General features: G+C 27.6%; 2 protein-coding genes across 3 annotated transcripts in view; one reads left to right on the plus strand and one right to left on the minus strand.

Moving 5' to 3' along the window:
- LOC107439355 (mannan-binding lectin serine protease 1) overlaps positions 1-5,922 on the plus strand; it is a 33,002-nt gene extending 27,080 nt beyond the window's left edge. For both annotated transcript variants that reach the window (XM_043042427.2, XM_043042425.2), the window contains exons 13-14: positions 767-1,255; positions 5,567-5,922. In XM_043042427.2, the coding sequence (XP_042898361.1) occupies positions 767-1,255; positions 5,567-5,785 (708 nt within the window). In that variant the 3' untranslated portion in view covers positions 5,786-5,922. The remainder of the gene's footprint in view (positions 1-766; positions 1,256-5,566) is intronic.
- Positions 5,923-7,500: 1,578 nt separating this feature from the next.
- The window catches only part of LOC107439356 (Protein-serine O-palmitoleoyltransferase por), an 18,609-nt gene continuing 10,135 nt past the window's right edge, over positions 7,501-15,974 (minus strand). The window contains exons 7-13 of the mRNA XM_071178915.1: positions 14,351-14,442; positions 13,065-13,169; positions 11,203-11,279; positions 9,538-9,601; positions 9,125-9,210; positions 8,909-9,016; positions 7,501-7,749 (exon numbers count right to left, since the gene is read on the minus strand). Coding sequence (XP_071035016.1) covers positions 7,651-7,749; positions 8,909-9,016; positions 9,125-9,210; positions 9,538-9,601; positions 11,203-11,279; positions 13,065-13,169; positions 14,351-14,442 — 631 coding nt within the window. The 3' untranslated portion in view covers positions 7,501-7,650. The remainder of the gene's footprint in view (positions 7,750-8,908; positions 9,017-9,124; positions 9,211-9,537; positions 9,602-11,202; positions 11,280-13,064; positions 13,170-14,350; positions 14,443-15,974) is intronic.

The following is a 15,974-nucleotide window of genomic DNA, read 5'->3' on the forward strand; positions in this document are numbered from 1 at the left end:
AAGTTACTTCCTGGACCATATCAATTGCTGCTTAGATCGCCTGATTATAGATCACAATAATAAATTAGCATATGTCTTAGGTGAGCCTTTCAAGTCCTATATGACATTGTAATGAGCATTATATTAAAATTTACCTCACAATTGTAATTGGGTACTTGCACTTCAAAAAGATCGCGTATACCCACACATGTGACCTATTACGTCAGCGTTCGCTTTACAATGATGCGAACTGGGTTCAAAACGGCTCGCACCGACCACAGCGCTGACTTAAAAATATCCTCAGTGGTAGACGGATCATCGGGTTCCTTTGCCTATTAGTTCCCGCAAAGCGGTCAAATGCGGGTTAGTTCCATCAGAAAGTTTTCCACAAAGGCAAATTTCTCCCAATACTTGATCCAGGAGTTCCTTTGTCTCCTGGATTGGGTTCAAAATTAGAAGGCTGCGGAGTTGAACAACGGTAGTCGTAAACTCAAAATTGGGTTTTGCTGTTCAACGCTGGTTTTATTTATTTAAAAAAAAAACTATGAACTGGAGCTGAGGTTACAGGTCACGTATTTGTGTATCAGTGATTCTCTTCATCTCGAGTTGCAAGCACCCAATTCCTTTCAGAAAGTTGTATGATGCTATTGACAATCAGAATTTACATAAATTTCAACACATTAGTTTAAAATTTTTAACAATGTGTAAATTTTTCCTCGTGTGTGTTACGAAACTTGTATTACCAAAATACTTTTCACATTGAAATCCTTTGAACACATTCCTTTAGGTCATGCTATGGGAACCAACACTGAAATCATTCTGTGGAGGATCATTGCTGAATGAACGATGGATAGCGACAGCAGCTCATTGCTTCGTCCACTATCAACACCTCAGATGGGATCGAGTCGTCATTAAGGTCGGTAAATACGACAGAGAACACGAGGAAGTGGAAGAATTCAAAACAAGCATAGCTGACCAGTCGTCCATTGTGATACATCCAGCTTTCAACAAGTTGACATTCGACAACGACCTGGCAATGATTCGTCTACGAGACCACGTCAAATTCACAGATTACATTTTGCCCATATGCCTCGGGGACAGAGAAATGGGCGAAATGTTTCTGTCTCCGAACGGAAGGTCATCGCAAGAGGTTCGGATGGGAACAGTTATAGGATGGGGGAAATTGAAAGAGTCCGGACCGTCGCCAAGATACCTCCAAGAAATTCGACTACCCATTGTTGATCAGAAGACTTGTAAAGAATCTACAAATTACACGGCAAGTAGAAACGTTTACTTTTTACTACTCTATATGGCAGGGGTGGTCAACCTGCGACTCGCGAGCCACATGCGGCTCTTTGAAGGATTATTTGTGGCTCTTAATGAATGTACCCGAGTTTCTTTTTCCTTTTTATGCTATTATATTTTAAAAAATTATTATCGTTCCGTACGTGTTTCAAAATGTTTTTTTAAATTACCGAGAACTAATATGAAAGTGCAACGTTGTTCAATTTAAGGTGAGTTTTCCATTTCCAATATAATTATGACACAAAAAACTTCGGGAGAATTAGAACTAATTGAGGTGCAAGAAGATCAAGCTCTACAATTAAAATATAAATTGACGTCGATTACAGATTTTTGGAAATTTGTACCAGATTTGAAGTATCTTGGGCTGCTTGTCGAATGATTTCAATATTCGGAACAACGTACTCAAGTGAATAATTTTATTCCACTTTAAAATTATTAAAATCCAAACACAGATCAGTATTAACTAACAAGCATCTCAAAGAATAGCTGAGAAGTGTTGCCACCAATTATTCACTAAATTTTAAAGAATTATCAAGAGAAGTAAAATAAATGCGTTTAATTTTAAGTTCAATACACATATTTTGTACTTTTACTTATATATTTTCAATAAACATAATTTATGTAAAAAAAAAATTTAATACCTTTTTTGCATACCTTTGAAATACGTATTTAATTGCGGCTCACGAAAAATTTTAAATTTTGAAAAATGGCTCGACTATGTAGGAGCTTGGCCACCCCTTCTATATGGCAACCTAAAATAATAAATATCGTAAAATGAGTGTCGGCAACAACCAGGAAATATATGGATCGGAAATACTGTTTAAACAAAATTAGAATTCCTATGAAATTTAAGTCCTTGGCATTTTAGTGTGGCCAAATCTCTTAAGAGCTTCAGTGTTTACACGAAAGATTAAGTTTCAACTTGAAATCACTCTAAACCAATTGTTCTGTGAAATAAATAGTAAACTTCGAAATTAGGTTGAGGCTTACTTCTAAGTTAACACTGTGAAAAGTTTAACTTTAAAATGTCTTAGTGTAACCCCCCCCCCTAATAAACTAAAAAGATATTGTGTTGTTTTAAATAAAACAATCCTGAATAACAATCATGAAAACAATCCTGGCAACATGAACAATTAATTTGTGGCACCAAAACACATTTTAAAGAAGAGAAAATATTTAAAACGTTTAGAAATTATACAATTTTTATTTTGTACATTTATTACAATAATGCAAAAATATACTAATATCAAATTATGTAAGATTTAAAGTATCAAAAAGATAATGCCTTAAAATCAATCTATAATTTGCACCAGATTCAAATTCAATATGAATTCATTATTTTAATACTATCAAATCCAATTCAACAATCAAATATTTTCAGGAAAAATATTACCTTAATATCACGAAGTATTAAATAGAATAAATGGTTATTAGTTTTTAATAAAAAAATATTAAAACTTAATTTAAGAGCATAAATAAAGTACCCAAAAAAAGTGCTATATTAAAATATTTAAAATCAAGTAATGATATTCCAATTATTCTGTACTAAATATACTTGTAAAAATACTTTAATCATTTTTTTCTTATTCAAACATACCAAATGAAAATAGACTTAATTAAATTAGTGGCACTTATAGTGGAACGGAAAAAATATTTAATTCTACTATAAAGAAAGTTTTAAAATAGAAAGAAATTTGGTTTGAATCAGCACATAATATAAAATTATTGCCTTAGAAAAAATACAAAGAAAATTAACTTCGATTGATAAGAAATAAAGAGATTAAAAGGAAAATCAGTCAATAAAAATAAACTTCAATTTAAATGTTAGCAAAATTTATGTATTTAAAACAAGATAACATTTAAATAATTTACAATGATTTATTACAAAAATATAAAAACTAAATTTGTTTGACAATGAAACAAAATTAATAAGGATTAATAATAAGACAAAATAAACCAAACCATTCTTCCTCAATTTTTAAAGATTTAAAATTATCCTTTATAATAATAATAAAATGTACATAAATTAATTTATTAAGCCTAATCTAGTACAACTTTTGAAATTAAAACATTAATTTAGAATAAACTTATCAAATGATGTCTTAAACATTCACAAATAAATAAGTTATCATGAAACATTTTTTGAGAAGCTAGCTGCAGTTAAGAGTAAGCTCTAAATATGACAATTTTTGGTATTAAATAATGTTTCCATTCATCAAAAAAACTAGTTGAATAGATATTCAGTAGCTCTTATCCACAGAGAACAGTGAGAAAACATCAAGTAAACATACAACAGTTCAAACACTTTTAAAACAAGCAACCAACTTGAAAAACATGAGTAAAAAGCCACATAGAAGAAAAATATCACAATATGAAGTAAAAACGACATTTAAGTCCAACTTTATCAAATACAGTATAAAAGATTAACATTTATAAGTACTTGGATATGACTGAATAAAAACACGTTTGATAATTAACACATTTTTAACACAACTACAATTTTCACAGACCTCCAATCGATAAAAATGCAAAAAATTTTCTTTTTTGCACAAGAAAAAAATTTGCGTTTTGACAAAAAAATTCATTTACTAAAATATTTTTCTACAAAAAATACTAAACTTACAAATAAAATTTAAGAAAAATTTTAAAAATTCACTTTGTTATAAACATTAGTTTAAAGAAACTTCTAATATCAGTTCAATAATTGAATAGAATAGAATTAACCATTAACTTTAATAAAATTGAACTACAAATGAGAAAAAAAAATATAAGTATGCATTACAATTCTGATTATTCAATCCTCTCAAAACAAATCAAGAACTGAGTTAATCAGATAACAGGATGACTCTTAAAAGGGCTAATATTCAATATAACTTACAATATTTTGCAACAATTTGAAAATATTTTAATCCAATTTTTTTTAACAGTTCCTTAATATAATTACTTTTTCAGTCTAGTTTATCTAAATGATTCTAAAATAAATATGTTAATACTATCCTATCACAAATTTCTGAAAAAAATTACAAGAATAATTCTTATATATGATTTCACAAGTGTCAAAGTGGTGTCAATTAATACTCGGAGGCTCAGGTCAGAAAAAGTACAAAGAATAAACGTTTTATTTACATACATTTGTTTAAATAGGAAAAAACAAAAACCGAAAAATTAATGGCGTATGACGTAATGTATTCTCTCAAGTAGTTTATTTTTGCGATTTCTGTCACCGTTTACACTTGTGACCATTGGTTCAGTTACTCTCATTATAAATATAAGTTATTAGGTCATCAAGAATGAAATTTGTAGGTTGGCTAAGGAAAATTTAATACCTCATTATTTGACATTGTCTTATTTGAATTTACCGTTTTTTTTCCCCTTTTGTTTAAAAGCTATATATACAAATCTTTGCAAGCTCTAAAGAAACACTAAATCATTTTTTTTTAAATTTATATTATTTAAAATGAAATGATAGGATAATCCCACTATTATGAGATATGAGTTTTTACTTGAAATTAGGGCATTGCAAACCATGCAAAACATAAATAGTGTATTTGGTTCTAGTGTTGTTGGCTTTAGTGCTAGTTAAAAGAGGATGGATCACCAAAACACTCTCCAAAACTAAAACAGAATATTAGACAACAAAAAAAACTGATGAGCATTAAGTGATTTAGTGCAAATGTGACCCATTATGATCCTATAAAACTTGACACCTCCCGTAACAACAGGCATGTACTGCAACTAACTCGATGAAATGATACAAACAAAATAGATTGGTTCAGCAGATTTTCTCTTGTCGCCGTCTTATCGTATGACATTGCCAAACCACACACTGCTCAAATGGCTATGGTAAAACAACAGAAATTAGAACTTCTTTGTGATCATTTGTACTCACTGGACCTAGTCCCCAATAACTACCACCACTATTCAAATTTGAAAAATCTTTTATTAGGAAAACAATTTAATTTCGAGAATAATGTAAAACTGGCCTTACATGCATTCATTACCTCACCTCCACCAGAATTTATCGCTATGGACTTGCCAGCAGTTTACATGGCAAAGATGTAGCAAAAATACAGGAGCATACTTTGATTAATAATATAGTTCTTTAAGCCATCAACCAACTTTGCCTTTTTTTTCTACTAATTTCATTCTAGGCGACCCTATTTAAGTAAATTGTGCCTTGGATAACAGATGTTTGTTTTGTTTTTTTGTGCAACAATAAAAACTCAATTAAATTATCTTTAAATGTTTACTCAACAATAACTAGGTGTCTTATTATTTGTAGGTCAGCCGAAACATGTTTTGTGCCGGATATGCTCAAGAGATATTAGGGGATGCTTGCCATGGAGATAGTGGGGGCCCGTTTTTAATGTCACACGAAGACAGATGGTATTTGCTTGGTATCGTAAGCTGGGGTGAAGGCTGTGGAAAGGCCAACAAATATGGTTTCTACACCAAAATTCCAAACTATCTACCATGGATAAAAGGTATCATGAAATCATAAAGAGTGTGTCTACAACATAAATTATGTATCTTTACTGTGTGTATTGAAACCCTATAGTGTATGCATGACTATTTTTTATAAATCGATATTTATGTAAAGAACATGGATTTAAGTTTAAAAGAATAAACTATTCCAAAGAAGAACTTTGTGTTGTTTTCGAGTATTGATTAATATAGTGTGGAAATTAAATAAACAGAATACCTTCAAAACTTTAGATAAAATGATCTGATTTTCATATATTACAATGAAGTTTTAATGGTTTGAAGGACTTACTTTATATATGCCAATTAGTTTTTGAAAACAATGTTTTAATTAAAAATAAAAGTGGGAAAATAAAAATAATAAAAAAACAGAACACCTTAAAAGCTTTTGATCTAGTCATCTGATTTTCATGTACTAGGATGAAGGGTTATGAAATAAGACACACTACTTACAAATGATTAAATAAAATTATTAAAATGTCGGTTTACACACAAAAAGAGAACTAAGAAGAAACATCTGTTGTCTGACATTTGATACTGGAGAACTGCTCTTTCTAACTGGCAGTGGTTTTAACAATTTCGGTTAACTCCACTGGCTCTGGTTCCTGCATCGGAAAAAAGAGTCAGCAGCAACTTTTGATTTGATTTTGTGTCCCATATAATACATTTCCAATATTACTTGTGGTGAATATTTCTATGTACAACTTAAGTTACATCAATTTACATAGCTCATTATAAAAATTAGTTTCAGTACAAATACTTTTACCAATATAAGCTTCATCACAATGACTTTTAGTTTAGTTGTTGATTCCATTAAGTTAAAATTTCAAAAACTTCAATTACAAAATATGTAAAAATCTTATTACAGGAACGCTTCAGATTGCTTTATTCATGATGATTTGAAATGATGTCATTGATTTTATTCAAATGATTAAGATATAAATAATTCTTAAATATATTATTTTCAAAAATTCAATGATTAATTTTATTGCGTAATTCCTAATTAATAAGTCTAAACAATTAATAATACTAAGTAATTAATTTTTCTCATGTAATTTAAATTAAGGCTGTAAATTTCTCAATGATAGGAAATTCNCAAAGCCCAAGAATCTTCTAAAAAGATGGAGGCAGCAGAAGAGCCGAAGGCAACAGAATTTAAGGATTTAGGGAAACCGATTTAAGGAATCCGACCGGTCAAAAAATTTTTCAAGGTGCCAAAATAAAAAATATTTAGCACTTTTTTAGCACTCAGAAGAAATTTTAGCACTTTTTAGGCCCTAAAAAAGTTGGGAAAAAATTTTAGCACTTTTTTAGGACATTTTAGGACAGCAAGAACCCTGTTTACTTCTCTTGAAAATAAGTTTGATATTAATTTTGCAACCATTTTTTTTTCTCCTTTCTGGGAAATTCACAGCTCTACTTAACACATGCATATTAACCCATTAACTGTTTTAAAAGATAACAAGTGGGAAAATAACTCAGCTCAAAGCGAAAATTTAAAGATTAAAGAAAATGTAATATTTTTACGTAAATACTTAAAAAATAACATACTACGCAAGGAAGACAAGAATATACATGTCAGATCAATAGAAACTTTGCTTATGGTGCTTCAGTGTAAGCTCAGATTAACTGATTGCATACAGTTACAAAAACTAAGTATTAACAAAAACATGAATCAATGTGAGAATTAAAACAGGGTTTGTGCATCAAAACAAAATTATATATGCATAAGAAAAAATATAAAACGTAATACAAACCTATACAAACGATATCTATATATACAAACAGCTTAGCTTAAAACTGTCAACAACACAATCACATACATTTAGATGCAGGTGATATACATTTATCAAAAAGTAATTTTGTGCCATACAAAAATATACATTAAATTAGGTAATAAAATAAATAAGTAAAAAAAGCAACCCAATGACTTGCATAGTTCAAATCAGACCACTTTTGTAATGTGTGAGCCATGTTATAGCCCTGAAAAAATAATATATATATATACAATGCAGACAGTTATAAACAAAAATCTTTTAACCAAAACAAAAAATAATTAGGATAAAATGTAAATAAAAATTTTATTCTAAATGTATGGAAAAATTATAATGAAGTCAAAATATATAACTTATAGCATTTCATTTCCATTTATTCACATATATTTACTTTCCTTTTAAAAATAGGTAGACTTAAAATACAAAAAGATAATTAGTAAAATTTAAAATAAAATCATAAGTAAAAAAGAAATATATCAGTAGGTAATGGTTATGATGTTTCCTTGTTCCTACATTTTCCTCTAAATTAATACCTCTATTAAAATATGAAGCATCAACTAATATGAAGTATCAACTAATATGAAGTATCAACTAATATGAAGTATCAATTAATATGAAGTATCAACTAAAATGATTGCATCAGTATGATTCAGCACTTGAGATTATTCAAAGAAAAATTCTTGTACTGATAATTGCCATTTTTACAAACTGAAATTAAACTAAACAAAAATCCCTTTTAATGATCTTTGCAATGAGAAATTAAAAACTAATTATCTTCGCTTATACAGTAGAACTCTAATTATAAGAGTACCAATAATCTGGTTTACCAATAATCTGAATTATAAGGCTCAGTAGAGCGGTAGTTACTGAATTCAAAAGAACAGTACAGAATTTAAGAGATAAGAAATTATTCAATTATCCAGAAACTCAAGCATTTTAACTGGATCTGGTTCAAATCAATTCAGATAACAAAAGTTTCATCATTAAAAACATTACTTTTTTTTCATACTGCGTTTCCTTTAAAAGAATAACAATTTTCAACTATTATGTAAATTTGAAGTGGAAAAAATAGAAAATTAGAGAACACAATTTAAGAAATATTTTCACAAAAAAATTAATCATGAACAAATATAAAATGAGAAGAACAGTACAAAACTCAAGATATAAACATTTATTCCATTATACAGAAACACAAGCAATTTGGTTCAAATTAATTCAGATAATTAAAGTTCTATCAGTACTTATGACTACTATTGTTACAGATTATATTTCTTTTTAAAGAAAAACAATAAAAATCCTCAACTACTAAATAAATAGAAGGAAAAAAAATTTAATATTTTTTTACGGAAAATAAATTTTAATTTTACCTCTTCCTGGATATTGGATGTGCTGTCAAACATAACACCTAAATATGCTAGGTGGAAAACAGCTAAAAGTCCGAATGCAACGTTCGTAACTCTCACGTACAGGTGATCCTTTTAAGAAAAAAACTGGAATTTAATCATTTATTTCAGTAAAACAAAATATTTCCTAATAAATAAATATCAAATAAAAATAATGTAAACCAACATTTTTAAACTCACCTGCTTAAAGACATGGTCACAATCAGGTTTACAATTTCTTGCTTGAATACAAGCACTGAAAATATCTGAGAGTTTTTTCCTCAGCACTATAAAAAATATATTCATTAATAAATATTGAAGAAGAAGAATAACCAATATGCATACTAGTAAATATTTATTAAGTTAAAACTATTTATAAAAGGTATAGGCATAGCTATTAAAATTAGTTAACATGATACAAAAAGTGAAACTTTTTTGTATGAAAAACCCTTTCATAAGATTAGCCCTTTTTTTACTTGCAGTTAAGGAGTTCAAACTAATGAACTCACTAAATTTTTTTAACTATGAGTCATAAGACATTTTCTAAGAGAAGGAATGAGTATAAAAATGTAATACCTTTATGTGAATAAATCTCTTAAAATATATAAACATACCATGTTCAATGTATGTGTAAAAACCCAAGGAAAGAAGAACAGCAGCTAACTGAAAATTTAAACCCTGTAAAATCAAATAAGTTTTTTCAATAAACAGCAGCAATATCAGAAGTTTTATCATACAACTTATAGGAGTATTGTATAGAAACAAATCCTTAAAGTTTTATTTAACAACCAAAATCTTTTAAATTTTCAAAAATTATGTCGATTAATATTAATATCTCCACCAAATTATAAACTCAAAAATTGTTCTAAATCAGCAGCTCCCAAATGGTGTTCTGCAGAACCCTAGGGTACTGTTAAAGGGGTTCCGCATGTTAGTACTTTCTGTAACCCGTGATGAGTTTTGAAAGCTCTGATTACATTTAGATAAAATCTATAATTCATAATTTTTTTAATATTTCGGTTACCTCTATGAAATCATTTTAAGTAAAAAGCCAATGAGCTTGGAAATGGCAGTTTTTAAAAGAAAATATGATATTTCTCATAATATTTTAAACAAATTATGAAAAGAACAAGCATTAATAAAATATTGAATTAGTATTTCCTATCATGCTTTTTAAATTAAAAAAAATTCTTCAATAAAGAAATATGTTTCCCTAATAACCATTTTTAACGGCAGTTTCCATCTTGAAGCAAACTATAATTCCGCTTATTTTATTAAATCCTAATATATACACCAAAAACAAACTCATAACTAGACTCGATATAGAACAAGGACTGCAAATTTAATTGCCAGAAATAAAACCTAATTTAAAGAACAAGCTATGAAAAATCTTCATTCCTCTAATTAAATATTTTAAAAAGTTTTTTATAGGTTAGAACGTTTACAGTTACCTTAATAAACTTTATTTATAAACTCAGGGTTCTGTCGAAAGAAGGTTGATTATTTATGGTTCCAAAGCTGAAAAAATTGGGAACCACTGCTCTAAAGGACACTAATTCTTAACTTTTCAGGTCATTCAACATAAATTTGCCAATTATTTAGAAAAGTTATTTTGAATTACAGCTTATTTAAAATGAAAGAAATATTTAATTATGCATAAAAATACATTTTAGCACTTATCCAGGATTAATTATTATTGTTGTTTGAATATTGGGCTACTTTTGACAAAATTATTCAAAAAAATTTTAAGGGCATTATTATTTAAAAAGAAGTTAATTTATAATTAAATTATTGAGTATCAAAAAGTATAATCAAGTTATCACAAGCTAAATTAATATTTCAAAATTTCTTTTCACTTTTTGCATCTTTTCTTGTTCTCTGTATTGTGATAAGGCTCTTCAATTAGTGAAAATACACTAGACCCCTTTATTTGTAAATCATATATTATCAACACTTTTTATGTAGTTATGAAGCTAAACAAGTTAACACATTATTGTAAACTTATAAGTTTCACACCTTTTTTTTCATTTTAATAGTGTTCCCTGATAATTTGAAGAACAATAATAATTGTTTTCAGTAGTATATCAACAGTTTTTTTTAATTGGTTTTGAGGTCATTACACACTTGCAATTAGGGTAATTAATGCAACTTGTAATTATGAAATTATTAGCAATCTACCTTCTAGGTTAAAGTCTTGGATTATAAGCTAGCTAATAAAATCAATCCGCCATTAGTAATTGTTCAAGAGTGCAATTAATAAAACAAAACAAAAAACTTACATGAAGTAGGGAGCTAGCAGCATATGTAAACAAAACAGCAGCAAAACTGCCCAAGGATTTGGTAGTTTTAAACACATCTAATTTATAAAGAAATGAAAGGTCAATATTAAACTGTTCAATAACCATTTAGATAATATTAGTGTTACATAAATTAGTACAATAATAAGAAATATGTATGTCTGCAACTGATTTAAAATAATCAGTTAGTAGCTAAGCATTGAACAATCTGATAACTAAATGAATAAAGAATTTATAGTATTCTGAGTTTAAACAGTACTAATTATAACAAAGGCTGCATTGGTTCCATAAATTTAAGTCTAATTTTTATAAAATATTTTGTAAAAGTTGATGATTTGGAAAGAAAAAAAGAAAAAAACTTAAAAGATATTACAAATAATAGCGATTTTGCAATAACTCAAAATCTAATATTTTGTTTGTTGTCTTAATTTCAATTACACCATTACCTTGAATTCCATGTTAAATATTTTTATTACTGGAAGTTTATAATGAATATTTATATTAGAGCCCCGATTATCCGCCATATTGACCCATATTTCATCATTATTACAGCTGATATTACCCTATTACGGATTCATTTCTGGACCATTTATCATCAATTCAAGTTAATTTAACTACTGCTGAGGCGATAATTTCAAATTTTTATTAATTAAAAAACGATAAATAAAATAATTGAAATGAAGCTGATATACTTAGGTGCCTATTAAAAATTTATCATTGATTGATCACTGAAAATTTATCAATGATCAATCAGTTACTGATAGCAAACTATTGGAATATTTTTCATTTCAAATTAAACTAGTGAAAACAACTGGTTGCCATCATCAACCACAATATTATAGTATTTGAGTGAATATTAATAGCCATGTGATATAGTTCAGCCTTCAGCTTGACCATCTCTTGTAAGCAAAAGATATGAAATAATAAGTCAATGATTTCACATTGTATCGTTATTTAAAATATAAAACAGTAAGGAATTTTATTTCAGTTGATAATTGTTTGGAATAGTTTTTTCATAGTTTAATAATTATACACTCACAAATAATGTTTAAAAAAAATGCCTGGATTACCTGACTATTTCGATTTTCTGATATAAGGATGGATCCTACAGCATTTAAAAAAAACAAAGACTATGTATATGTTTTACAAAGACAATGCACATAAATTTTAGTCTAGCGCAAGGCATGAAACTTCTACTCACCATTGGTGACCAAATATTTAGGGACAACTATTAAGTTTTGCATTATAACATGTTTTAAATCAAACTACAATATTTTTCTTGAAGTTTGAATTTACGTGCAATAAATAAATCGTAACACAACATTTTCAAACCATCGAGAAATGTTTTGAATGCAGTATGGTGAATTAAGTGGCCATGGGACACTTAATTCACTAGAATGATCAACTGAGTTTGACAGTAAGGCAGCAATTATGGTCTTTTGGTGAAGAAAAGAAGCTGTATTTAGAAATTAAGCTTTAAAAATATGGCAACATTTCTAATGTTTTATTTATTTTAATTAGTAAAACGATATATTTAATTTGTTATTGGAATTAATTAAACCTTTATTTAAAATTATGTTTAATTTTTTCTTATGATTAAGATAATGTTCTCTTATGGTTTTCACAGCCACAAATGATCTTCATATTACATTTATTACTATTCCAAAAATTATTCAGATTTTTTGTGAAAACAGAGGCAAGCAAAAATTTTAGTTTTGCCAGTATCTTTAGAACTAGATAGAGAGATATAGCTAAAAATATATCTCTAAAGCTGGTGTATATTCATATAGATAAAAGCACAAGATTAAGAATAGAGACAGTATTAAAGAATAACTAATATTTACATGTTTTCAGCCAAAAATGCATTGGTACATTCCACCAAACAACAACCTCTACTAAAGAACGAGGAACTTCAATGTTAAAAGCGGCTGCAACAGTGGAAGCCCTAAAATAAAGACAGTTAAAAATTAATAGAAGATCAATAAAATTAAGTTTAAAACAATCATTTATTTTCAGTAAGTATTAATCATTAATTTCAAGTTTATTTAAATATTAGATAAAAAATCATCTCATAAAAGGAAGCTTATTTATTAAAAAAAATAGTAAGAGAAAATTACAAATGCCAAATAAGATATAATTTATAAGATTCATAAAAATAATTGACAATAAATGTACATTATATAACAAAAAATAACTGAAAAAATACCCGATGTTAAAACAAAACTTATAATCGAAGTTTCAATTCGAATCAATTTGAGAGATGTTATCAATAAACCATTCTTAATTTTAAAATCTGAGCTTATAATTAATAACATTCCTTATAACAGCAAAACTTTCCATGTAAACTGCTTTATTTACTCTTCGCTAAATAAAGGAAAGTGCAAAACAGACACTCAATATAATTCCATTGCATTGAATGTATGAATATTTTGCACACTGAAAAAGAGCACTTTCACCTTTCCTTACATTAAAATCCTTATTCTTGTTACTTCTGCATTTCGGCAAAGAGCACAAGCCCGCCTATGGGAAGAGGCATTAACCATGCCTCTTCCCATACTAAACACGATACACTTTTAAATAGATTTCTTACAATAACTGAGTAATTTCCCTTTACATCATATTTTAGATTATCTCCAAAAATTCAAACTGCCTTGTCGTCACATTCTAGAAGGAAACAGCAAGTTAACACAACACTACAATGATTACCAAATTTTATGTTTATGGTATTTTTTCCGTTCAATATTCTGATATAGATCGTGTTAATTAAAAATTTTGATTAGTCTATAAATTTTGACCATGAGGCATTGTGCAAATTTTTTTTTTAGTTTTATGTAATTTTTCTTACAAGAAGAAAATGTTTTAAAAAAAAGTAAGTAAGAAAGCATTTTCATTACAAGAATGAAACCGAAACAGCTGATAATGTTTGGTCATTTAACAGACAATGCGTAAAATTGCTTATCTGGAGTTACCACACCACTCGAATCTGTGAAAAACTAGAAATTGACCGCATTTCAACCCGTGGCAAAAAGAGAAATATGAAATTTATACCTATATTCATTAAAAAAATATAATATATGATAATAGTAAACAGTAAATATTTCAGAAAAAAAGAAACAAATATGTAGATATTTACTGTAAACCAGAAGTTGTATAGATAATATTAGTGTTACATAAANATGGCTAGATCGGAAGGATAATGCATCTCTGTAGGCTTCAACCCATCTAAACAATATTTCAAACAGAATTTTAAAAAAAATAATGAATTTTTTGTTAATATTGAAAATATACATCTACATAGTGTAAAAGTAAAATAATAATTATAAGGATACATACACTAAACGAAAAAGTGAACATAAGTTTTACCATCTGAATAAATAGCCTAAAATTATTAGCAGCTCAACATTTCCTTCTAAATCAATTTCTTTTATTTTAATCAATGATAATATTGTCCTTAAACATCAATACTAAGAATCTGTATTAATCTGCATTAAATTTTTTCAGATATTTTTATTTAGAGTGTTAAAGAGAAGCATATACAAGCAGTAATTAAAAAAAATGGTATGTGATAGAAACCAATTGAAAGACTTAAGGCAATAACAATGTAAGTTCAGATTTATATTAGAGAGAGCCAAACGAAATTTAGAAATTCAATGGGCTTACGTAGTGTTTCTTTATACTACTTAGCAGGAAAGGAATAATTTAATCTCCATGCATTCATTGAAACAGCCTGACTGTCAACAATCAAAAATTAAAATAAAAAAGGAGAAATAAAAATTTGACTTGTTATTGCAGAAAACCCTTCAACTAATACAAGTTTATAGACAGCATAAATAAAATTTAAAAAAAAAATTTTTTTAAAAGACTAATAATCCGTTTTATTTTCCCCTTAATAAAAAATTATCAAAAAAATTTTTTTTAAATACTAAGTAACAAACTAATACAAAACAGAAGCTTTAACAGGAAAAGAATTTGCAACAAAAATAAGTGGAAGTTTTGAAAATAAATTTAAAAAGATGTTACGATAATATGCAAAACTTTTTGTTTGAAAAATGGCTATAATAAATACAAAAGCTGATATTAAAACATTCCATTTCTTTCTAGAAAGAAAATCATTAAAAGAAATATCTGTGTATAATAATTTAATATATAATATTTCTTGTTATAAAGATAGATTCATCTAACAGTGACTGCTAAAGGCAATAAAACAAATACCTTTCTAAATACAGGAAAAATTGTCAAAAGAATAATCTTCGGGCAAAAAAAAAATCATAGGTAGAAATACAAGTAACATGTAATGATTTAGACAAAATTAAATAATTATTATAACAGAATAATATAAATAGCATAAAAATAATGCAATATTTTTACTTAAAAAAGGATGCATTTTCTTACAATGAGTTTTGTAAAGTTACAATGAGTTATTATGAGTGAATAATTAATTATGAGTAGGACTGGGCGATATAAGAAATTTTATATCGTGATGCATCGTCAGTTTTGCATCGCGATATAGCGATGTATCGCGATATAGTATTTTTGAAATTAATTTACTTGTAAAGCGCAGAAAGTCGGATTTCTATCAAAACTTCATACTCAGATTGATTTAAATCAATTTATGAATTTGATGTATATGTTTCGCTTAAGAAAGATATTAATGTTATATTCTCTAAAAATGATCAAGCAAATAACGAAAGATTTCTTAGTTTAAAAATAAATAATAAGAAAATAAATAAAATTACAAATCGAAGTTGCCAGGT

The sequence above is a fragment of the Parasteatoda tepidariorum genome, chromosome 3 (assembly GCF_043381705.1).
Source record: "Parasteatoda tepidariorum isolate YZ-2023 chromosome 3, CAS_Ptep_4.0, whole genome shotgun sequence".
NCBI lineage: Eukaryota > Metazoa > Arthropoda > Arachnida > Araneae > Theridiidae > Parasteatoda > Parasteatoda tepidariorum.